General features: G+C 41.9%; 1 protein-coding gene across 6 annotated transcripts; it reads right to left on the bottom strand.

The window, feature by feature from the left end:
- Positions 1-503: 503 nt before the first annotated feature.
- On the bottom strand, positions 504-25628 carry LOC124409789. 6 transcript variants are annotated; one of them, XM_046887656.1, is made up of 15 exons: positions 25369-25628; positions 21971-22070; positions 20953-21076; positions 12530-13027; positions 10823-11014; positions 10470-10692; positions 10160-10369; positions 7838-10075; positions 7595-7727; positions 7330-7463; positions 6856-7141; positions 6430-6742; positions 6190-6339; positions 5900-6086; positions 504-5689 (listed from the first exon to the last, which is right to left on the bottom strand). In XM_046887656.1, the coding sequence occupies exons 1-15, from the start codon at positions 25538-25540 to the stop codon at positions 1905-1907; spliced, it is 8745 nt and encodes a 2914-aa protein (XP_046743612.1). In that variant the 5' UTR covers positions 25541-25628; the 3' UTR covers positions 504-1904. The 6 variants fall into 6 exon arrangements, with proteins under 6 accessions (XP_046743612.1, XP_046743584.1, XP_046743602.1 ...); XM_046887628.1 differs by having other exon boundaries at positions 504-6079; positions 6189-6339; XM_046887646.1 differs by having other exon boundaries at positions 504-6086; positions 6856-7006.
- Between the last annotated feature and the right edge of the window lie 654 nt (positions 25629-26282).

The following is a 26282-nucleotide window of genomic DNA, read 5'->3' as shown; positions in this document are numbered from 1 at the left end:
CGAGTTGTTTAGACACATTTTTATTTTAGGCGTGATGCGTTCACGCAAATTGGGATATTCTGATAAATGAGAAACAGTATTAGCTATAAATTTTATTACATGGTAATTAATATACAAATTATTGAATATTGGTCAAACATAAAGCATAAGAACGAAAGAAATACATCTATTATCTATTATAGAATAGAGAGGCTATTATCAAGTGATTTCATAAGAACCTCGGAGAGTAAATTTGAGGTGTTATACAGACCAAATACAATAAAACTATGTAATATTTATAAAAAACTAATTAGACCCCGATTATTTTTTTTCCAAGTTGGGAAGATTAAATTTAATTAATCTGAACTGGAACAGGGTCTAATATAAATAAGATAAAACTTTTCCTTTCTCAATTACACAGATCGCGGCAGTCCGTTCGAGTACCACGCCAAGCATTCACCTCCATCGGGGAATATTTGTTTGTGTTTGACTTAGGTTGGGGGTGAAAATGAAATAACAGAGGAGAACGTGGAAAAATAAATTAATATATACATCTAGGTACTTATAAAAGTCTTTATATCAAAGACAATATTATGATAGGAAAACGTACGAAAGTAATTATTCAATACAGAAAATAGATGTAAAGAAATTAAGCGATGTAGGAAACGCATGTGTGGCTTAATACGTTATATTGATACATTAAACCATTATTGTAGCCACATCCTTTAGTCTAGGGAAACAAAAATGTTTAATTTGGTCTGTATACATCGAAAAATGACGATATAGTTCGATTTTGGAGGATAGTGGGTAGATAAGTATTGGATAAATGTTAAACGTGCATCTTTAGGTATTAATTTATGTTCAAAATATAAGCTTTGTTACCCCTAAAAAATTGCGGGCAGACTAGAAACATAAAAGTGATAGTTACAAAGGCCTGTATTTCTCTACCTGCACCTGTTGTGCTGCAAAAAACTTTGTAAACTGTGTAAAATTCTTCTCGTAACTTAGACCATTGTACAGCTATAAATTTCTTTTACTACATTTCACCGCGACTTTTTTTTATTAATCGTGTGCCATTAGAATGGTACGCAAAATCAAATTTCTGTCAACGCCACTATCAGTCTTGAAATATAATTACATACATCTCATTGTTTAATAAAGAGTGGTACACTCTTACACTTGGACTAAGTGAAAAAAAGGAAAAAAAAATTGAAATAAAACAAAAAAAAAACCGAGTATCTTCTTCGTAATCATCTCATCTCAAATCTACAATGAATGACAATGATTACCTAATCTCGTACATGTTGTACATTACATACATAATATCTGATTACATACATATTAACGATTAACCTTTCTATTTGCTCTATCTTCTTATCTTCTTTCATTATATACACAGTAAAATAAATATTCAAATGTGATAAATAATCTGCTGGTCTGCACTATAAATTATGTCAATCAATCGTATGAAGATTATCATATTTACAGTCATATATCTTCAGCTTTGAAAACGTGAGGTATTACTTTCTCACGCAATCCGCGCACCTGGATATTATTTGCTGCGTAACATATCAAATTGCACATTGACCGATGCAATAAGAGTATAAGTAAATAAGTCCGTGAAACCGGTCATCCCAACTCCGTGATTGGATTCAAAAAGAAAATTTCCGCACGCAAAGATTAAAAATCTTGGCAGTTTGATCAAATAGAATCACAAGTATTATTAAAACCACTACCTAATTATAAAACGAATATACAAAAGTATCCAACAAGAGCAATGTGAATAAATATTCAAAATGTTAAAAACGCAAGCGTGGAGACTTCGGGCAAGCTACAGAATTGGAATAACCAGTCTCAATCAAACAGATAAATAAACAAAATCAATGCTATCCTTGTAACTTACTGAATTCTATTGATTCCTCTATTTATACCGTAGTTACTCTCATGGAACTAGTAGTGATTTCCATTTGACATTCCGTTACCACAAGCTTACCATCAATTTCACTAATGTTTGCTTTTACCGGATTACTTTGTTTGGGATTGTAATTAAACGGTGGAACGATTGCTGATGCTGTGGTACGTACTGAGTTGACATACGTTTGCATTTGCGTGTTACCACCTTCTGTTTCTGGTGGTTCAACTCGTATGAACGATCCGAGACGGGAAACGCGTTTTGTGGGATCGATCTCCACAGAATCTACCGACGGTTGAGTAGTCTGTGGTTTTCTCAAAATTACTGTACTGTCGCCTATCTGTATAGTGTCCCTTGTCCCCGCTGATAACTCAGGGTATTTCACTGGAATCTTACAAGGCGCTTCCGCAATACTCATTCCAGTTAAGTCACACGAATTCCGATACTTCGGACTAAGGCCATGAGTATCTGTTATTTTAGTCGGTTGCTTCGCCACGTTAGATTTAGGTCTACCTGGGGAATCATTTCTGCTGATATCTTTGGGGACTCCCTCAAAAGTAGAACTTCGAATCAATCGAAATGTTGGTGGCTTGGTGGTAACAACTGGATCTCCAGAGTCAATGGTACCATTGGCGGGTGTGATCCAGTGCCTTGTATCATTTTTCTCAAAACGCTGTTTAGTCTTGCTCTCTTCTACTCTTTTCCACAAGCTTGCGATTTTACTGGTGGCTTCTTTGGTCGTTCGACGACCTTGGACGCCTGTCGAAGAGTTTGACACTATGCTGGAATTACTATTAGACCTTTGGCCCAGGGAATTCGTTTTCTTTACAGTGCGGGCAGAGTCGTTACTTTGTAAACTTTGATTGCTAGGAGAATGTTTGATCGGAGATCCTATGAGACTTCGTTTTTGATAAGTGACAGTGGGCGATGAATTCCTTGCTTGATCTTTATCCAAATTGTTCGTTTTGGTGAATTTAGGCTGCTGTGTTTGAAAAATTTTAGTCACTGGCTTGGACTTTCCGGGAGTCTGAATTTTGGAAGGTGAAGTTTTTATTGGTTTAGCAATTTTACTTCTGTTTGGCGAACAGGGTGGAAGCACTGTTGGCGCATTCTCAACTTCTGGTTCTTCTTTTGTAAATGTACCTTGCCTTTCAAGCGGTTTGATTGCAGGTTCCTTCTTGTCAGCTTTGGCTGTGTACGAAGGTGAAGAAGAACCCGAAGGAGTAGTATGGCGTTTTGTCGATTTGGAATAATTAGAAACAGTCCCTCTTTGAGGAATAGAAGTTTTGTTTGCAGTCGAGGCAGAACCCTGGATCCGTTTTTCCACTGCACCAGCAGACGGTGATATGATTTTAGAGTTGGCAACTGATTTCTGTTGATGTTTCGTTGGGAAACTTGGATTATGTGTTTGCCTCAGAGTAGTCGCTCTTGTTCCTCGAACCAGAGGTGAGGTGTTACTGCGTCCTATGGGTATTCCACTAACAGCACCGTTGAGTATTTTTGAAGGAGAAGTAACCGGCGTTGATTTACGTGCAGTTGGCTTAAAGTAAAGAGCTTTTCTTCGTCCTCTAATCGTCTTCGGACTCTCAGATTCAGATTTATCCGTAGCATTTGAGTCTACGCTGGCATCTCTACTTATTGCTCCTGGTTTGACGATTCTTGGTCTCTTTGGTATCTGCGATTGATTGTTGGCACTATTCGACTCCTCGTCACTCTCGTTGTTGGAATCAGAATTTTCTTGACTCTCTGGTTCTGCTGGGGACGCAGGATCTTGGAGTGAATCTTTTGACGGAGATATCTGCTTTTGTTCATTGAATCTTGATGTATGTTGTGGTTTTACCAGCCTATTGTGAAGTCCATCAGCAACACACGCTCTCGAATTATATTCTGACTTGAAGTCGTGCAATGTTAAATTTTGCGCCTGGCCATCACTTAGAACATCTTCACCCATAGGCTTGCCGGAACTTGAGCCTTGCCCCACGAAATCTTTAAGCGTAATTTCCATTTCACCAGGAGTAATAAGTAGCATCGTTTCAAGAGAGGCGTCAGAATCACCTAAGTGGGTTTCAGATATTATAGCATCTACATCTTTGCTAGCTTCCTGGGCTTCTTCATCATCTAGTGTCCTTGTACGATACCTATCCTTATTCTCAGCTCGTTTTTGCTTAATTGTTTTTCCCCCTGAAAACTTTCTGAGTTTTGGAATACCAGATTTCACGGCCGATGCCGCCTCTTCATTTTCCGAACTCTCTGGATTATCTGCTAATGGTGTCTTACCCTCTGTAGCATTGTACGCGGCCAGCTCAGGGAATGGATTATTCAATACTTGGGTTTGGAATCGAGCTCTATCTTCCTGTCTCCGTTGTTTAGGCGTAAGCTTTGAGAAAGGTGAACATTTACCACGGGCATATTTTCCAATTTTGCTTTCCTCATGATCATTCTTCCTTCGCTCCTCTTCTTCCTTTTTCACCATTTCCGCAGCAATAGTATAGGTTTTATATCTTTCTTTCGCCAATTGTCTTTTCTGCTTTGGAGTCAAGTTACTTTTGGTGTGCCGTTTTTTTGGTGTAGACTCTGCTGAACTACTAACACAATATTCAGATGGGATGGAAGTAGCTGCGTCATCGGTGTCATTGTCACATTCTTCTATTCGATCTATTGAAATTTCACGATCTCGACAAACTTCTTCTGTCTGAAGTTCATTCTCGATGCACAGAGTATCACTGCAGAACGTTTCACTGGTCGGTTCCATGGTAGATTCATCCATCTCACTGACCTCGTTAAAAAGAGAAGGAGGATTTATGTTCTCCAGGCATTCGCTAAGACTATTATTGCCACTGACTTGCATGGATTCCGCGTATCGCATGCAGGTCATAGACAAAATATTGGCAACTGGTTTTAATAAATCAAATATTGGATCACTAGTCGTTAAACTGTGTGAATCCTGATCCTTGGTGTCTGCAACTTCTGAAGTAATACTCGCAACGCTCAGCATACTGTTTTCCATATCCATAGCATCCAACAATTCGTCCATCATCGAGGGTGGCTTGATATTCTCCAAGTGAGACATACTGGTGGTGCCAGTTTCGTTCAGTAAATTCTCAAGACTCCCAGTATGATTCTGGTATTGACTGAGTGCTCTTTTAGCCATAACTCCAGCAGGAAGTGACTTCTTTCGACCATTTCGACATTCCATCGATATCTGACTCTTGAGTTGCAAAGGAGGAAGTGAAGCAGAATGACACCTTTCTCTGACAATTGAATGCTCGGTGGTATCGATGGGTCCGATCAAACTCGTTGTTAGTGATACAAGACTGCCCATTGTAGACGGAGGGTTTATTGCATCAAGATCCATCGATGTCATACTGACTGTATCCAAGTCAAATTCTGCGACCCTTGCGTTAACAGCAGCTGCCAGTTTGTTGGCTTCCTGTTCAATTATCCTCGAGTCTGTCATCACTTCCTGTGTGCCGATTAATTCATCAGAATAATCTGGAATTGGAATGGTGTGATCTTCTTGATTGTCACTTTTGAAAGACGCGATTAGAGGTGCGCTCACGCTTATACTAGGAAAAGAAACATCATTTGGCGAATCTTCGTTCCAAGTATCACTGACAACACTTTGTTTCATAGCATATGATTCGCGTTCTCTCATTGCCTCTGTTTGCTGAACCAGTGTAGCTGTCAATCGATCCAATGAAGCAATCATAGCGTCTGGATCTCTTTGTCTTCTGTATTCTTCTTCCGTCTCCTCGCGATTCTTAGAACGATCGCCTTTGTTACTGGCCGCTCTTTCTACTGCAGAAAACAAAGGATCAATCGTTGGTGATGTTACTTCATCACTCAAGTTATCTTCTTCACTGTTATTCGTATTCTCTACATCATCTTCTATTTTACTTGGTGAAATGCCAGGCGTATACTCCTTCAATTTCATTGAATTTATCTCTTCCATACCCTTACCATCGGTACTATTTTCCGAACCTACGCGAAAATCAAAAAATGTCTTACTCGTAACATCTTCTTTTTCACTCAGGATGTTCTTTGGCATTAAATGTGGAATATCGGTTGATGCACCTTCTACATGCCGATCTTCTCTTTGATTCTCATCAACATTCGCCTCTTGCAAAATTGTTGATGGTTCAGGTGATACTCGATCATCACTGGTCGGCGAAGAGGAACAAGTTGTCTCTGAAACGAGAAGAGTATCAATTGGTATGAGTCAGAGTTCTGTAACAAGTGCACACCAATTGCTATCTCTGAATCTGTTTGCTCAACAAATACAAAGGATGATACATACCATTTTCAGTCACTATTTTTTCATCGAAAAATTTCGCTGCAACATCCAAAACTGATTCCTGCTTGTCATTGGCGTTTTGCACAGTTGAATTGAGTTCTACATTCTCAAATGCAGACAAAGTGAAAGCAGGTTTTGTGGTATTCCGACTTATCTACATGGAACAAATATAGGTTCAATAAAGTTTTGTAGGTACAATCCGCAATGAAAGTGTTACTTGCGCGATTTTTATTGAATAACTTACATCCAAATCATCTGACCGTGCATCCTGTTGCAGATCATTTGAAATATCTTCAAGTCCTGTACTGCTGCAGCGAGGCAGTTCAGTTACAAGCGAATGTGTGCGTGAAGTCTCTCCAGAAGTGTTTTCAGTACCGCCCACAAATGTGGCACTAACGTCATGTGTGGGGTGTCTGAAATTCTGTGTCTCAGTTATCAGGCTAACTGGACCAGTTGTGTCTACTTGATCCAGTGCAGAACTAGTCTGATATCGTGCTAAATTGCTGACAGGTTGAGGAGACTTCTGCAAACTGTTTCTTCTGAAGGATGGCTTATGCCTGAAACAGATATTCAATAGCGTGCACCAAAATCACAGTGAAGAATGTCTTCAAAAAAAAAATCTCTTTGAAATAGTACTCATTATTAAAATTTTGCCATTAGTTTTACACACCTTGCAGTTTTCACTTCAGTTGTAACATCAGGAAATAAGTGGTCGCTATCGTTCTCAACTTCTTTGACTTCAGTGTCTTCTTCTCTAACTTCCAGTATGCTTCCAATGCCCAAGTTTAGCGACTCTCCTATTTCTTCAGAATCAGAAATACCTGCAGCAGACATGGCGCTATATTCTTTCAGTCTAGAGTCATTAGCAATTTTCGGCTCATCATCTATTGTTAGACCGTTTGGCGTCACACCATTCGCAAATGTATTTTGCATCACTGAATAGGATCCGGCATGAGCTGGAATAATGATATAAAATCTATCGGTATAGCAAGTATGTGCTTAGTAATATTCACACAAATTATTCGAATTATGCATTGTTAACTTCAGTAAAGACTTATTTGAGTTTGAATAAATTTATTATGTATTCACTGGACAATGCATTTCGTAATCGCTACAATTTAAAATGTCATATCATTACACTCACATAAATGTTGAACTGAAAGTGTGGACTCTTGATTTTGCATGTTGCTAGTATAAGCTTGTGGTAAATTATTCACTGACATGCTTTCTGTTGGTGATTCTAGAAATTCGTTGCCGGTAAAACTTTCCAGCCGTAGGCTGTAAAAAAAAAATTATCGTTACAATTATGCAAGCTGGCAAATAAATTATTGCTTTCTACCATTTTCTAAAAGTGAATTGGCATAATAGTAATTGGATAATTATAGTACAGTTTGTTCAAAATGCATTACCTTGAGTTGCTTGCAAGTGAGCTGTATTCATCGCAACCACTGAGTAAACCTAGAGAATCATATTGTGGAAATGTAAGGGAGGTTTGTTCCTGTCGATGATCCGCAAATTGATGGCTTCGTTCTATGTCTGAAACTGAATAGAATTTTATATAGCTATTGTTAGATTTGTCAGAAAAAAACACCAAACTACTGTGCATATTTAAAGACAACATCAAGTATGCTGGTCTGAGCTCGAGTACTAACCACTGTCAAGCGTGCAAATATCATTTTTCGCCTCCACCATGGAACTGTTATTGCTTTCCTCTAATGCATTACTTGGTTTCTGCGATATACTTGCTGCTGATTTGTCACCTACAACTGTACCAGTCAAAGAACTAATGCTGGAATTGGAATTACACGCTTGATCTAGACCATAATTAGCTTGCTTGTCCAGTGAATTAAACGAGCTTGTTTCAGAGGAGTATTTGAGACCCTTAGAGGGTTCAGACTTCCATGATTCATAAGCTGTGCTTGTAACTGTTGTATCTTTGCTGTTGAATTCTGTGCACACTTTTAGGCCACGTGTTTTGTACTGCGTCTTTTCTTCTGCACATGGGTTTTTGATATTACTACTGTGGGGAAACTCCTCTTCACTTTCTGCAAAGTAACCGGAATGTTGGTTTTCGTCTTCGTCAACGTCACGCAAAGTGTATCTCAGTCTGTATTCTACTGGTTTTGATAGAGTAGTATCTTTTTTTACAGCTCCCATAATTTCGCAATGTTCATTTCCATAATGCGCACACTCATCCATCTGTTGTCTAGAAGTAACAGGAAAACTCGCACCAGATCTTGTAATGGTGGACAAACCAGATCTTTCGGAAAAATACTGTGTTTTAATATCTTCACTGTTAGATATAAGGGGATTATTCAATTCGTTAGACAATGAGGATTCGTCGATAGAGGATCGCATCAATATCTGAGAGCAGGCTGCTTCTTGATCAGCAGCGGAAGCCCACGACATAGTAGAAGTAGTACACCGTAAGTCTGCCACATCATTGAAAGAAAGTTCATTTACGGCTCTTTGCCTCTCTGGGAAGGCATTTTTATAACGTAGAACATATTTTCTGTCCGAATTAGCCCCTTTAGCAGTGCTTTCTGTAGAAATTCCGGCGTTAAATCCTGTTGCAGCATGAAGAGAAGATGATTGTTGTTTTGCTTGCAACTCGGTTGGCGACACACCGTTCAATACATGCCGATTAACTCTTTCAAAAATTGTATCCGAGTGTGTACTAGTTATTGAACGAATAGATTCTCTACTCTCGCTGCGAGCTACACAGTTGAATCGCATACTGGATGGCCCAGGTTGGCCATTTTGCATCTGATATGAATGTCCGCTCCTAGAATCAAGGTCAGCGTATCGTCGTTCAACTTTGAATCCAAACTTGTCATCCTTGTTTGTGGGAGAAGTACTCGGCTCGATATTGTCACAAGTTTCCGCCAAGTTCTGATCAATCTCCTGTTCAAGAGCCTTCTGCCTGCGTGCAACGAGAGTGGGCAAAGTTGGTAATCCCAAACCCCTGGCAGTTGAATCCAGATGGACAAGATTACTACTACCAGGTCGTGCACCCAAAAGATTCTTCAAAGCAGCGCTGGAACCCATTGATATCATTTTGTGCTTGGAGTGAACAAGGCTCCGCAACATTGGCACTGCTCCAAGGTCCCACAGCATGCGTTGATCCTGAGGACAACGAGCCGACAAATTCCACAACGCACCGCAGGCATTACTGACTACCGTTAAACTTGGAGATCTTAGTTGGCGCAAGAGGACTTGCAGGCAGCCCCTCTCTCGGAGAATTGATCTGTAGTCTTCTCTCACAGCCACATGACTTGACACGTTTCTTAATATGCCCCCGGCATTTTCGACAATCGCCAAAGTCTTTGATGGCGCTTTGTAGCTGAGCATGTCCACCAGGAAAGCCAGAGCACCCTCGACCGCGCATATGTCGATTTTGTTGGTACTGCAGTGAGCTGATAAGTTCCATAGCGCCGAGAGTATGGATTTGAGGGTTGACTCCTTTCTTCCTTCCATCGCAGCCATCGTAAGTCCGACAACTGCTCCTACCTCGCGTAACGTTTGTTTGCTACTACTGTCAGCTCGCCAGGATAGATTTCTAAGCACGCTAGCAGTTACTTGACGCAAATCGTCGCTAGGACTCCGCAATTGTGCGACCAGTGCCTTCATAAATTCTCTAAACGAGCAAAGAAGTGCTTTGTTGTTGCCGTCACCAAATGTCAGATTGGTCAGTGCCATACCAGCGTATCTACGCAGTGTGACGCAGTTCTGGTCGTCGCACTCACTCCCGTGGGCCGCGTGGTCCATTTCAATCAGCTCTGCAACGGCGTGCAGACCTCCCAACTGGCACATTGCGTGCCTGTGGGCTTCGTCGAACGAGAGTTTCATCAGGGCTGCTATAGTTGGACCCGGATGTCTGTCAAAATCATCTGGAAACATAGGAAAGGTAGAAATTGAGCTTGATATCAAATCGTATTTCACATTGGCACCATAGTCATAAACTCTTCGCTTACCGAGTGGTTGTCGAGCTGCAAGGGTTGTTCTTAGCGACTGACAGTAGTCTCTAAGCTGCTCCAGGAGTCTGAGTACTCTCGCTTCTCGTCGCCCAGCTCTTTCCTCACCTCTCGAGTGTACAATGTTGTGAATAGCCTGCGAAGCTCTGTCTCTGGTTTCAGGATCTTGGCCCGGCGCATGGATGAGTTGAACGAGTAAAGGAAGACACCCTGTAAATTTTTGTCAAACACATTTGGTTACTATTGCTTGGAAATATGATTCAAAAAAATGTATAAATCTATATAATTTTCAGGAAACTTTAAGACTAACCGGATTGCCTCATGGCCAAACAACTATCCGTGGAGTTACTCATGGACAGAAGAGTAGCGCTCATATCTTCGCGTCCTTCCGCTCCTCCCAACATCCCCAACAAACTATAAACAACATCGACTTTGGCTCCGAGTCTCCTCTGTCCTTGGATCTCTTGCGCTCCTCCGGGACATCCGACTCCCATACTCACGCTTGAGGAGAAGCTCATCACGCTTGCTATATCCTGAATGCAAAATATCTAATATAAGTAGTTTGCTTTTGACGCAGATTGTTTTCCTCAGGGATGCTTTCTCATTTTATCATCCGCTACTACTTTCAAGAGCAAAAAAACTACTCTCACAAATGTCACTTACGTTGTGGACAGTGGCGGACGTGCTCTGCTGATTTCCAAGACCGGTTTGTTGGCTGTTCCACAGTCCTCGCTCGACGGGCCAAGTCCCATGATACAGGGATGACAGTCTGTGTGTTCGGGAGCAGCCACTTGGTCCGCTGTCTTCTTCGCTGCTTCCATCTTCGTTGTACGGCTTACCGCAGTGAGCAGGCAGCTAAAATTTATGAAAAATTGACGTTAGTTAAAGTTGACGATCCGGTGCAAGTGAAATACAGAGGTAATGGCCTAAGTTACATAAAGAAATTTCACCACGTACATAGAAACTTCGATATCGATTTCTACATGTGAAATCTCACAATTGGCAGAAATCGTATCGCAAGATAGTACGTTTGTAATCAGTTAGATACACACGTGCGCAGAAATATGACGACGTAATTTTGTATGCGACATAGCGATAAGGAACAGAGTGCAGAGTGAGTAAGGCGACACTGTCTTTACTTGGTTAAGAAAGATAGGTACAGGGTAGATAAAAAATTTTTAAATAGACGTCCCTGTTGGCGGTAGTGGAGGAAAATCTGTAAAGATTGACGTATAAATTGAGATAAGGATTATGACGCGATCAATTCCGCGACGAAAATGCGTGTATAATAATAATATTATATGTATATCAATTGTTTCTAACGAATCTCAATTACTAGAAACTATGCCTGCGGCTTTAAGGAGCCGTTCACTGGTCACTGCATTTACTTACGATTAGCGTATACACGTTGTTCTTAATATCACGAGCAGACTGTTTGAGAGTCAACTTATAGTTAGATTGGGCCTCGACTTATCGGCGCTGAAGGCGTTTTGTTCGTTCGGTGCAATCAATACAATAGAACAAAAGCGTATAAACAACGTGCGTCGAGGCTCTGTAAACTGATCAAAGTGAGTATTATAAATTCATCAGATTAAATTGTCGTTGTAAGGCTATTGCAGGTGAAAAATGCGCTGTTTGCCGTTGTTCAAATCGATCGGTTCTAAACTTAGGGGGGGGAGGGGGAGGGCGGTGGTTAAATTAACGAAAAAGCATAACTCTGGAAAAATTTATAATCATTTCGACAAGCTTGATTATTTATAACGAGAAAAAAATGTTAAAGTTACCGGCAAGCATTAGAAATTACAATAAAGCCCGTACAATTTCAGCCAATGTATTCGAAAATCGCAAAATAACGGTTTTTCCCATCACGAATCGTCACGGTAACGTTACTACCTTACAAATACGATTCGAAGAAAGGGCCGTGCATAAGGAAAAGGTGCGTAAACGCCGCGCGCACAATGTTGTGTTGTTGTGAAAATACAAGGCAACACAGAGAGTCGGAGACTGCGGAGGAGGGCAGCGCAAAATCAATACACCCGACGTGAGGGGAGCCGAGTGCATGCGGCGGGGTTATATTGCAATTACGTGCGCGATAGCCGATCGCGAGCTACGCCTGATCGAGGAACAGGAATCCGCTGCTACATTCGTCGCAATTTCTCTGAATAGAATCCTAATTTCCGTACGACAATAAGCGGAAATCGCAGGTACAAAGGGCGCGCCGAGTGCGAGGGTATATAGAAGGGAAAGAAAACACAGGCCTACGTCAGTCGTCAATGCCATGCATGTCCCGATTATTATCAACGAGTGCCTACGACTCACGTTGTTAGTCTGACGTCTCTGTTCCGAACGAACTCCTTGTATCGTCCTTACCTCTGGGCTCGGCGTGCTCGACTTGCGCTCGTCCTTCTCCTTCAGTTCCGGCTCCATGACATCTTCCTTATTTACTTTCGCACCAGCCGTCGCGGTGGTTTCGGGACGTTTGTAACGCGCGACTTGGTTCACCGCTGATCCAGACGCACATCGCGACGTCGTCTGCTGCGTCCGTCTCTGCCGCGACTGAGGAAACTCACCGGACTCGGGGAAACGCTGCTGCTGCTGCTGCTGCTGCTGCTGCTGATCCGGCGTCGCCACTGCTGGGTGCGTCGTCGACGGGGCGTCGGATCCCCGAGTCACACCCAGGGCCGTACGCTTCGCCGGTTCGAGCGTCCCGACGCCCCCGAAATTCCAAACGGCCTCGGTCAGGCCGCCGGGGTTTTTGCCCCTCTGGAATCCCTTCCTGATCCCTTCCCTCTCCTCCTCCTCATCGTCTTCCTCTTCCTCCTCCTCCTCCTTGTCAACTTGCACCTCACCCTGCAGCTTACCGCGAGCCTGATTTCATCAAAGATTTACTTTCATTGACATTTGACAGCTTCGTACTTTAATTATTGTTGGACTGACGATAATTTTCTTATATCAATCGATCAATCCTAAAAGAAAGATGGATAATCGAACCAATTCTACACCACGTGCCGCACGATGCACCGCTCCATCTAACGATAAGTCATACTTTAATTGAAGGATAAGTCTGGCCTGCGCTGGGCAATTTCACTATTGGCTACTGTGTACCTACAATCATGTACAGTCAGACACAGCACACTCTGCAAAGGCACTCTCATACACCGACGATGCTTGACGGAGTGGACGGAGTGAACGGCGACCGCGATAATCTAGTCTTTATACCTCTTTGTTGGTTGTGGTACGTAATGTCCATCTGTCAAAATCCCTGCTGCTTACATCCGCCGTATCGTGTCATGTTTTACGACACTTTCGGGCACGTTAAACCCTTACCCCAGGTTCAAGAGCGCCTTCTTTAACATTCTGGAGGCGACCGCTTCCGGCCCACGTGGTCGGTATATACCGACGCGTCACATCGTCGTATTTTATTACTATCGCTGTTTATGTTTTTACCAATTTCCTTCCGGTTCGTATTACATATATCCGTATCATGAATTATCGTGAAAGATTATCACGACGGGTTTCGAATTTTTATTAGCTATGTAGGTACTTGGAGTTTATGATACATGTGCACCGTACGTCACGTCACAGCTGCATGATCATCAGGGAAACTTTGTCGAAGAAACGTGCAGCCGGCATCGAGGAAACGCGTAACAACAGCAGCCTGTACTGTTCGAGTGTCGTGTCGTACAGGATAAAGCCAATTCTTAGGTCTTACCGTAAACCGGAAGTGTGTTTGTACCTACTCGCGTGCGCGCTTAAGCGTTATACTCCCCCCTCTCGCCCATCGTGCGAACCGTAAACGCGTATTATTTCGCAATTAGAGTTTCGACTGTACTCGACAACGTCAAATGTTGCACCTTGCATCACGAATGAATCATTCACCTTAATCTAAATTCGGCACAGATACCGATCTCACGCGCGATTTAATTCGCAAACTGGCAGAAGTAGTTCGATCAACGAGTATAAGAAAAGTCAGTCACTAAAAATAGTGAAAATGAGTCAAGACTCTTCGGTGTAAACCGAACGATCCAGTTATCATCGCACTATGTCACTGATGTACGCGTGATATCTATGTGACATTTAACTTGAATAATACGTGCTTTGTGCCCCGTCACGGCTTGTCAATGATACGATGTGTGGGTTACATTACGGTCCGTATATAATATGTCTCGCATCTCGTGTGTCTCGTTGTAACTTATTGTGTATATAAATACACGTAGATTCATTGTAAGTTCCTAAACTCAAGCATGTGTAGCGGTTACCTTCTATATATGCTTTAATTTTGCAGCGAGTCACACTTCGATACCCACCCGCAGGCGACTGAAATTTATGCCTGCACGATAAGCGTAATTCGTTCCCGGTATCTTTGAAATTCCATCACGTTTTCTCGCGTCGAAATTTTGAGTCACCCGGTATTACTCGATCGGTTACTCACTGTGTGAACTTACGCCAGAAACTTGGGTATATAGGTAATGTTTTTGCAGAGAATTCCGTCCGCGTTTTAACGTACACATGTTAGTTCCACGCCTTTGTGGTTTCTCGCTCTAAGTGCTCAGCAGCTATAGCTTTGACCATACAGCGATATCTTGCGGTATTTAACACGGTTCTGCGTTACGGTGGCTGGACTTAATTGCCCTTCTTCTTCCACCCAGTTTCTAATTAAACTTAAAACAAAAAAAAGAACACCGACCCCGCGTCCGTGATCTCGGACCGGTAGTTTTCTAAACGACAAAAACTGCGTGGGGTCCGAATCCATGATCGTCAAGCATGACGTAATCCAACGTACTTTACAAGTTCTATCAAGTTTATCAACTTCCAAGCTACGCGTGTACCGTTCTAACAATAAACCTGAAATCTTAAACAACCGAAACTTGTCTGGCCTATATAAGGAACGCGGGTCAAAGTTCCAAATTCTCAAAGTTTAGACGGACTAGATTACACTGTAATGTGGTAGAAATATCGAATGGTTGAAACACCGAACGTTATCAACCGTCACAATGCGATAACGACTTCACGTTACATGCGAAGGTTGATGACGTTCGGAGTTTCGACCATTCCGAATTTTCAAGTTTGACCTGTAACCTGCTTCGAGTGGCGATCAACACGAGTCAAAAAGCCGAAGCGGTATATTATTGACATCGGAAGAAAAGGTGCTTAAGGATATTAAGGCTGACCTACAGATACGCCTCGCGACCAGTCGCTAATCGTCACCTTGTTAAAGTCGGATCGTGGGGTCCTGGGGTCGATGGAATGAACGGGAATCCTGGTCTGGGATTGGTTGGTCTTCGCCCTGACAGCGTTGCATACGTTGGTGGTATCTTCCTCCTTATCAACCGCAGCCTCGGTATCGACAAGGAGAAGCGAGTTTCCATCCCTCGGAGGTTCGCCGTACTGCATAATCAGCCTAAGCTTGTTCTGCTCGGTTTTAGTGACTTTTGAACAGTCATTTTTGAGCTGCTTCCGATCGGTTGAACCAGCATACTTGCCGCTCCTCGGTGTCGGTATGAAGGAATTATTGCCCTGCACTCCCACCCGAAGAATATTTTCCATCTTCACTGACGTCTCGTCGTCGTCGTCGGCACTTCACCACCACTCGAGATGACAAGATGGTCGTTTGACATGTTCTATTTTACGCCCGGACCACCATGTGCACTTGCACTTCGATACGCAACGCCGACCCGGTTCACTTGCAAGCGACGTTATTCCTATTCTTGTTGCACTACTGCTGCTGCTGCTGCTGCTGCTGCTGCTGCATAAACTGCTGCAGCAAACGCCGCGGAAAATTCGCGAGATCGAGTAGAGCTTGCAGATCGAGGCGCGCAGACGCTAAAGCAAAGATTTTCAAAATGTCTTGTTGACATTTACGTCTCCTGGGAAGTAACACCGCGTTGATAGCGCCTCGGGTATATAATCGTGTTAGGTAACGATCTTGGCGAACTCTGGTGCCGCCGTCTTCTTCTTTTTTTCTTCTCCTTCTTCTTCTTAAATGTTCGCGAGCCGCCGCATTGGTCCTAAGTTGATTGAAATCCCCCCACTTGAAGAATAAACTGCGCGCAATACCCGAGTAAGACCGACTTACGATCACCGCTGCACCGAGTAAACTCGCTCCGTTATCAATTTCTGCAGAACAGACGTCACCGACCGCGGCGAATCTATTTTCGAATAATAAACCGACGATCCGTTCTTATCTGAAACGTATCCTCCGCGTCGATCCCGCGGGGCGACTGACTCCTGGAGCACGACGTCCGCGATTCTACAGTTCAACCATCATTATCCGCGGTTCACTGACAATGGCCACAATCGCTCTTATGATATAAAACTTCGCCGCTGGGACCGAGAAAAAGCGTATCTCTATCGTAGGTATCTAATATACGTAATACAATTCACGTTCGGACGACGAGCAACTCGACGCGATTAGAAACCGGCGCACGCCGACGTCCTCGAACCGCCGGGATGATCTGGCGTCTGCGGGAAACTGCAGGGGGCTCCAGAGGCTGGAAGAACAGCTGTGGGGTCTGACTCACTCCCTTGTCTCTCTCTCTCTCTCTCTCTCTCTCTCTCTCTCTCTCTCTCTCTCTCTCTCTCTCTCTCTCTCTCTCTCTCTCTCTCTCTCTCTCTCTCTCTCTCTCTCTCTCTCTCTCTCTCTCTCTCTCTCTCTCTCTCTCGTTCTCTCTCCCTCCTCACCGCGGCGTTATCTCCGTTCTTCCATCTCTGTTGCCCTGTACACTCAGCGAAGCGAGCCCTCGTTCCCCGGCTTTTTTCCATTTTGTCGAAGCTCTTTCCTGCGACGGAAATTACGTCCGAATTCTTTTTCCAAAGCTGTTTCGAGAACTGACATGCTGCGTTTGGCACAATTGTGCAAAGCTCTGGCTTATAGAGTGGCTCTGGCTTCAGATAATCCAAAAATGATTCCATTATTTTTTCAGATTTTTATCTCAACTCTAAACCGTGCAAAGAGGGTGGATTTCCACATTCAACCCCACATTCAGGGGCACATCTTGTCTAACGAACGGATTTAGGTGAAATTTTATGTAGAGGGGGTTCTTGGGTTACTGATTACGAATGTGATGACAAAATTCGAAAATTCAAAATGGCGAATCCAATACGGTGGGGCGAAATAAAAAAATTCATTTGATTTGATACGAATCTGAACTCGAAATTACAAAATACAAAATGGCTACGATCTTCATATCGGCACGTACCTTCACCTGCTCGATCGACTTTATGCACTGTATGCGGCTCGAGCTAGGGTCAAGTACGTTTCAAAGGGTATCGTAAAGAGAGTCCTTGATTCTCTTTGTTCGTGCTGCATGCCGTGCAAGATGGGGTGTACATTATATAGGTAATACCGGACTTCCATTATCCGGTACGAGTGACTCTGTTTGAAAAGAAGAATTTAGAGAAAAAACGATCGATCTCAACCGCACTTTAGCAGCGTTTGCAGAAAACATTTATTTCGAGGAAAGAACAATTACATTTTTTTCTTGACGACAGTTTTATGCTTTGAATAAAAACATTTGTTCGTTGGGTGCGGACAAATTATAAACTGTGTATTATACATTGTAGGATAATGATATATAATAATGAAAATATTTGCACAATGTTGCAGCGAAAAGCTTGCACTTTGGAAACAATGTAATTTTTACTAAAATTAAACTATGAGAAATTGGAAAATTACTGCTATTCAATAAATGATAATCGTTTAAAAAAACATTTTATCACGGGAACGAAACGATGGTTTCTCGCTTCAGCCCGTACGAAAATTTTTGCATCTATTAATTCAGGAAGAAGATCGAGCAGTTGACATCGTTTAAAGAACTTTTTTAGTTTCCCCAAAAAATCAAAGTCCTCCGCAGCGTTGCGTACAGCAAAAATATATTTTCATTGCATCGTTACAATATATTTCGCCAAAGTTGGGACGGGGAGGCGCCCCTCTTTTCCGTGCATAATAACAAGGTATCTCGTTAGGTGTAAACGTGCTTCCAAAATTAAGCGGTCCGGGCTCCAGAGGAGGGGGAGGGAATTCGCGTGGGAGACTTGGGGTGCATGGCGATCGATGAAAGCAGGCGTAAGACGGAAAGTAGCGTAAGAATAAATGCAATAACTTCCTTCCCAGGGGACCGCGCGTCGTGCAGGAAGAATACTGCAACCGCATATCCTGCGGCAGGATCGACTCGCCACGCAAGGAACCCTCGGCTCTTTTCCCTGTCGGCGATGCTTTTATTACGGAGAACGGCGAAGCTGAGGGCGGTTTTCCGCGTCCCCCAACCCCCGCGGAGCAATGATCAATAGTTGTCCGCCTCCCCCGGCGAGGAACCCTCCACCCCTTCCTCCCCCATCGACACCAGGACCCTCGTTTCGAAGAGGCGCGCATGCCCTGAAAGAGATATCCAACCCATGCAACCCCCGACGCGATATCCACGAAGTAAGTCGTGGGGGTGGGGGTGGGGAATTGCACCCTCGTACGACGATTGCGCCGCGTCGTGTCAGCGAACTTCGAACCGTAAATCACGTGACCTTGATCCCGAGTGATAACTGGTATACGTGTCGGTGATGCAGGGCTGTACCTACATAAATATTCTACACTAGGGTGTATAAAAAGATCTGCTATTTTTTTTTTTTGCATGATTTAAGCCGGAAGTATTGTTACAAATGATTTAATATTTGCAGGTGTATCATCGCGATTATTTACTTCCCATTTGATAACGTGGAATTTTTTTTTTTTTTTTTTTTTCAACTTTGGAATCCTATAACTCGTAAACGCATTAGTGTATTGATAAGACCGGAATGTAATTTTGTAAAGAATTGAAAGCTCTACAAAAAATGTCTGTTATTAATTTATGATAAATCTACTCTTTCGAAAGTTATTTAACGTCAAAAGTCAACAAAGGATAGCGATCGTTTTTATTCATTTGGAACGATATTTTCGACTTGAATTTTGAAAAACAAATAATCAATTTTTTTGATACAGTCTATTGCACACGGTTGGTGGAATTAAGATTTCTCGGCAGTTTGAATGTCTAGTTTTACGGTTTTGCAAGACCTGATTTTCGTTCCAGTACAATTGCGGCGATTGGAAAGTATAGGCGTAAGGCAAGTTTTACGATCAGCATATTGGGCAGATCAATTATTATTTATGTAGAATAATTGCGAACGGTTAATTTACTGCTGCGAGTATCGTATAAAGTACCGTTTTCTATTCACTTTGTTTCAAGTCGATTTAAATGATAATTCGTAGTACATATTTGCGGTTGAAAAATTTCTACGGTTATACTGGTTTCTTGCTGGAGAATTTTCATCAACTTATCTCCACCATAAAATTCCATAAAAAACATAATACGGATATGATTGTTTGAATTTTTCTCAAATTTCTCTGAAATTCTCTGAAGATTCTTTCGGTAATTTTAAAGAATGCATTTCAATCTCTGTAAACTAAGGTCATCTTGATACGTAAATCAAAGAATCTTTTTTAGTGAAATTGGCAAAATTTTCAATGCGTGATATAAATTCGCAAATTGAAAATCATTCTCAGGGTAATTTCGCCGAACGGTGATACATGAAATACTGACAAAAAAATTTACAAAATAACATGAAATAAATGTAACAACAATAACGACAGATTCTTAAGTTCATTGTCAGGAGAATTTCCCTCGAGATGTAAATTTGGAAATTTGGTGTAGAATATCGTACGTAATTTATAAAGATTTAGGAACACGCGGTCCCATCAGTTATTCTCCTCGGTGTCTTCTCATAAATGCCCGGTGTTATAGCGATAACCGGCCCTGACCGAATGGGATATTTTTGGCGGACTAGGTCGCGAGGAATCGAGCAGAAATATAACCACGTGTCTACGAGTTTCGACGACAAATAAAAAATCTTGTTCACGTTTACACAGCACATCCAAACGTACACGTGCATGGAACAAAACACTCGACATCGAAGCGTGTAGATACGAAATAATCCGCGAAATATGCGGGAAGAAATGAACAAATAATATGTCTGATACAAAAAAAAAAAACGCCGATTTTTTTCAGAAACATTCTAAAACTATTTTTCATCGTTTTATGCAGTTACGAAACTTTAAACTACAGACTAGGAATCGATGATACGTATGAAGTCTTTCAAAGTTAATTGAAGTCTCGGAAAAAAAATTCATTCGGTGCTAGAAAGATTCTCTCTTTCTCTTTCTCTACTCTTCTCTACCTGACGATTCAAAAATAGTTGACTATATGCAATAGGCGTGTAGGCTTGCTTTGATCGCGCAATCAATTCCGTGAAACAAAATGGCGCTGAAACGCGCGACAGGAAGTTTTCACGTAACGAAATGGAAGAAAAAGGTACAAAGTAACAACGTAAGAATGACGAGCACCAAACGGAGAACGTTTATAGCGTAGCCTAAGTCCCATAAACCACACGTCGCTCCTCCAGGCTCATTTTTGCTCGCACGTCAAGCTGCAGCTGCGGGAAACCTTGAATCGGTTTTTTGGACCGTTGCACACGTGGGAAATACGCTTCTCTTCTCATTTCTTACTCTTAATTCGCTCCCCTAACGATCTACACACGAGCCTTGCACTCGATCACAACTTGAGACATAATCTATTATAGTTAATTTATATTCACAATATACAACTGTCTCAACTATTTTCATCTTTCATTCATTCAACGATAAATAAACAATATAGTTACGGGCACGAAATGAAAACGCGTTTACACGTGTTACTATATCATTTTCATTATGTTTGATTCGATCTACTTGCAAAATTTATCGTAAAAAATTGCGGATGTTCAAGACTTACCTCCGCCGATTGTCGCAGTTGTCGATTCTGCCAGGCGATGAGACGCGCTGTTAATTCGCCGGACTGTAATCCACCCCCGGAATTTGATCCGCCCCTGACGCAGGGGCTGACTCTCTCCGCCAAACTGCGGGGAAAACATTTCTCTGAGATTTTAGCACATTTTATTTTTTTTTCTATGCATTGCGCGACGATACGAATTTTCTTGTTTGTAAAGATCGTCTAGTTAGACTCTGCATGAAGCGTTCTTCCACACCGGGTCGTAAATAAAACCGCGGGCATGAAGGAACAAGGCAAATAGATCTTCCCGACCCCCATACGCGCGAGACATGGGTGACCCAGGCTATAGATAGAATCTGTACACGCTCGGTCTATCTGTATCTATGATATGCCTATTCTTGTTTAAATTATACCAGCCTAGCGAGAATATCGCACCTATCGAAAAAAGCGAGAGGACTGAATTATTTTGTAAAGAAATCAAACTTTTGCGAAACAGTAAAGTTTGAAATTCACGGAATGATTTGGAACTTCGATGTTTCAGATATTTTACTTTTCTTATTTTCGCACTTTCGGATCTTTGAGCGCCGGGTTTCGGATCATCGAAAACCTTGATACTTCAAGAAAGTGTAATTTCTTTACTTGAAGTTTTGCCACCAAAAAATTCGGTACCTGGTGCTTTCGCAACTTGATAAATTCGGACTTTCAGCCCCACCCCGGAAACTTGACAATCTGAATTTTATGATGTTATACGCGATTACAAGACAGAGGATTAGCGAACCTTTATTCTCGCGCGTTCTATCTAACTTATCACGATTCGCGATCAATCAGAACATTATTTATCCCCACATTTATCTAATCAGTTTTGATATATCAGCAGATCGTACGTCACGTGCACAAATATTATGCTGCTGTGTTTAGTTTTGGCACGAACTGACCACTGAACGAGAATCGATTGTTATAAAAATTCATTGTCAAAAGTAAATTATAATTACGTAAGAAAAATTGATTCGTAAATACTCACCTTCGCGAGGCATGATTATGACACTGTCCAAAATCGAATCTTCGGTTATTTTCTGCACGCTGTCGTATCACAGCATCGCACGAATCGGCCAACAACTTTTCTGCAACGAAAAAAAAAGAGACGAAAAAATATTACACGAGCAACAATTGAATTATCATACACCAATGTGATGTAAGAAATTAAATCGTCTATCTTACAAAATTCACAGACGCAAGTTTTTCCCTAATAAAAAACAGTTTCTTCTCGATGACGTTACCGTTTCAACGGTGATCTGTTCAGTCTCCCGCCGTTCCCGAGAGTTGTTTTAAAACGGTTTTGAAGGGCTTGTAAACTGTCGAGAAACACTGGCCAGAAAAACAAACAAATACTGTACGGACGAGCCGAATCAAGGGTGTACCTAGACACTTAGAAAACTAGGCATGCACCTATAAAATTACAAATCGAGATTCCGCAGCAGCAAAAAGCGATTAAACGCCCCACAGAAAGTGTCTAAATTGAGTCAACCGTTAAACCCGAATGGCTAGAGAGTGTTGGGAAATTAGACCCGAAGCTGTTCATTCACTCAACAGATTTCAAGCCCGCGTGTTTTCCTGATATAGAAAAAAGAAACAAACAAGTAGGCGTTTCGGCTGATTTTCTCTCTCGAATTTCACCGTCAATTATTCCACGTAGATTGTAGATCGTAGATATACGAAATTAAAGAAATCCATCCGCGAGGCACGGAATTTGTGTACCGATTGACATGCGTGGATTGGAAAATAGTTCAAAACAGATCCACGCAATCTTTGCAGCTTTGAACTACAGCCTGGGGGTCTTTCGAGCACGCTATTTCCGGCTAAGCATCTGGCCAAAAGGATCCTGTTTATACTACGAAACATATATAGAGATTAGAAAATAAAAAAAATAAATAAATAAAAAAAAAATATCGGGCTTGACGTCAGCTCCGAAGATGAAATATAAAGTCGATATTGAACGAAGGATAGCTCTTTCGTCTTTGTAATCAGGTAATTCACAGGCATTAATAAATACGCCGCAACTCACTTAAGTAATCCATAATGGTGAAAATGATTTCCTCCTATTCGATCACTACGACGGTGGCTTTTTCTGTCGGTGGATAAATATTGTCTGTGCCTGCGGGATCCATCGATTTTTCAAATAGAGTATAACTTGTGTAAGGTTGCAGCAGCTGAGAATTTATTCTACTCGTAAACTGCGAATGATTTTAATACCGATCGCAACGGGTTAACCTATCCGACTGTAGTATAAGACATCTAATATGCGACGTTGTTCCGCCTTAGTTATCTCGGCCATACATCATCCGAGGTATTTCTGCGATTGACAGCCTGCAATTAGATTTGAGTACGTCGTCGATCCGTCCGCGTCTTTGTTAATTAATTCAGCCCCCGTTGAAAATTTTTTGATTTAACAAATACAGAAGAGGAAAAAAAAAAATAACGTAGTAACGACAATTTTTACCACAGTTGCTTTGATTTACGTATGTTTGTTTCAATTGTTCCAATATTCATATCCACTACGTACGCGTTTGCGCTACATACGCGCATCGATAAATTTTCGTTTTTTTTTTATTTCTAATAAATTTGACAAGAAAAAAATTTTGAAATTCACGATCGGTTCACCAAATTAAGTGTAATATTTAACACCTCATTTTTTTGTGTAATCGAGTTTGGTACGATATTAAAAAACTCAGTTTCTTGATTTCAAACAATTGTTCAGGAAATGTAGTAATAATTCAGTTTTTCTCGATGGGCTCAACAGTTTTGCTACAGTTCTCTGTATAATGAATAAATGATGAAGTTGTCAAATTTTTCAGCAGTGCAAATTTGCTTTCTTTTATTATTATTTTATTTATTTATTAACATTTTTTTCTTTCCCTTCTTTATTCATACATTTTATATGTATTTATATTTATTTTTACATTTCTGCATTCTATATTTCTTTATTTTTATCTATAGTTTTGTTCTATTTTCTCCTAATTTCTAAGTTCCGGTTTAACTTCAATTTTTTCTCTTCCTTACTATTTAGTTTATAAGTTATTCATCTTTTTCTGTTTTGTCTGTGTACCGTTCATATTCTCGTCCGAGGCGACTTGTTCCAGGGCGAATAAACGCTTCTCTCTCTCTCTCTCTCTCCCTCTCCCTCTCCCTCTCCCTCTTTAAACCCACGACTACACAGCTCTTGCTTATATTTGTTTCGTCTACTGCGACAGCTTGCACTCAAGGGAGTGTCTACCCTCAACCGCGTCTAAATGCAGACGCAAACCTTCGCATCCTATAACTGCAGTCACTGTGTGCCCAAGGTACACAGTTTAATATACTGCACTGGTATAAACGTTTGCCTATTATTGTACCGTGATAATTTTTTTATACACACAGGCTGCAAGTTCGTGAGTGTCGTATTGACTCCGCCATCAATTTTTGTGCAGATTCTCCCGTCCCAATAATGATCGATCCATCGATCAATGACGAAAATGGTTCTGGTTAATCCGAAGACGAATTCTTTGCTGGGTATGTATTCATCTTGAGCCGCCATTATCCCTTAAGAATTAAGACCGAATTTCTAATCCTTTTCCGGATCCCAAAGGTCGGCCTCAATTATCGTATAGCCACGATGTTTTTACGCGTGTGGGCTGCATTCCAGGTCGACTCAAGCCGTCCAAATTCTTTTCCTTCTTCTTCTCTTTTGGTACAAAGTATAAAAAAAAGACGAAGAAGAAGAAGAAAGAAAGAAAAAGAGTATGAAAAAAAAAAACAACAACAACAATAATCTATAAAATGTGACGTGACACGAAAAAGGGTGAAGAGAGAAGGATTTTCTTCGTATCTCTGAATTCTGGATCATCTAGTTCTTAAAGTACAATTTTTTACTGTCAATTACGGTGTTCCGTGGTCTGTTCTCCGTTTCAAAGACCGGACAGGCTTTCACACAGCAGCACGTGCAAATTATAGTACGAAATTGAAATCGCGTGACAAAGGAAAATAAACCGACAGCACGCACCGCGGCTATATGTAAAAGGTGTAAGCTGCAGGGCTATGCGATAAATGGATACAATTTTGGATGAAAGGAAGGTGTAATAAAACGGTTTTGACAATCCGTCCGGCTTGTTGATTTACTCATGGATATCTGGTTTTCACTAGCTCGAACGTAGCGGCGTCGAACCACTGCCACTGCCCCGTGGCAATGTTCCAAATGCTGTCTGTCGACTCCAGACAGCCGGAGCCAGACATAGCTCTCCAATTCTGGGCTAGTTAAATCAAGGCGAAAGAATAATAATGCTTCGCGGGCGGCTTCTCTCGTCGGTAATAACATCGCAACAATCACGACACTCTCGATCATTGCCCGTAGTTCAATTCTCACCTAAACACCAATGTCCGCCTTACCGTTCTCGTAATTCTTCCTTGACAAGTCGACGTTGTGATTGAAATCGCAATCGGTTCCGTTCGCGTCGTCGAAGAGATCCGACGAGAGTTGTCGCTGCAATAGGATCGTCTCGTGGGTCAGCCCTCGTACCTGGACCAAAAGCTCCTCGTAGCTTGACACCGGCAACGTCATCGTTTCCAGCTCTTCCAGTCTCACCCTGCAGCCCGCAGATCTTCCTCTTCGGCGACCCTTCACTGCACTCCATCCGATCCTGGGACCGAACTAGAACAGATTAGATTTAGATTTAGATCGTACGCGATTTCAGCTTTTTCAAATCCGTGACTATCCACCTCGCGATCAGGCCATGGTTGGACCACGTGAGAACCCTACGCTCCTTGGTAGCTGCTCTGCCCCAGCAACTCACGTAGAATAACAACAAACTATTATACAGCTCGCTCTGCTCGCCAGGGTAGGAATCGATAATTCGGACCTTGTGTCATGCATTATTACTTACCCTCGACGCGCGGCTTCGGACCCCAAAACAAACAGGACGAAGAACCAACCCTGCACATCCCTGCAATTATTACAGTACACCGGATAATTTATTCGCAGGACTAACGATAAACCGAGAAGATCCTGCATGTTGAAGTTTGCGTTTATATACGCGAAGGGAAATTATAGTCGAGGTCGAAGGTGTCGGGTTCAGGGTTCCATACTACGACTTAAAGGGCCATTCGAGCAAGACAGCAGGTTCCAAGGTGCTTCCAAGACTTGATCCAACGATCTTTGACCTACTATCGAACTTCTATGGTGTGTAATAAGTCACTGATGTTACTCGGGTCGAGTTTCTCCCCGTGAATTCGAGTCGTCAATTGACACTGTCCACTGGCCATGTCTCGCACACGACACGCGAGTAATCTCGTCCCTCTTTTTC

This window comes from Diprion similis, chromosome 1, assembly GCF_021155765.1.
Source record: "Diprion similis isolate iyDipSimi1 chromosome 1, iyDipSimi1.1, whole genome shotgun sequence".
In the NCBI taxonomy this organism is placed as follows: domain Eukaryota; kingdom Metazoa; phylum Arthropoda; class Insecta; order Hymenoptera; family Diprionidae; genus Diprion; species Diprion similis.
Note: the sequence above shows the minus strand (reverse complement) of the source record. Positions and strands in the feature narration are given on the sequence as shown.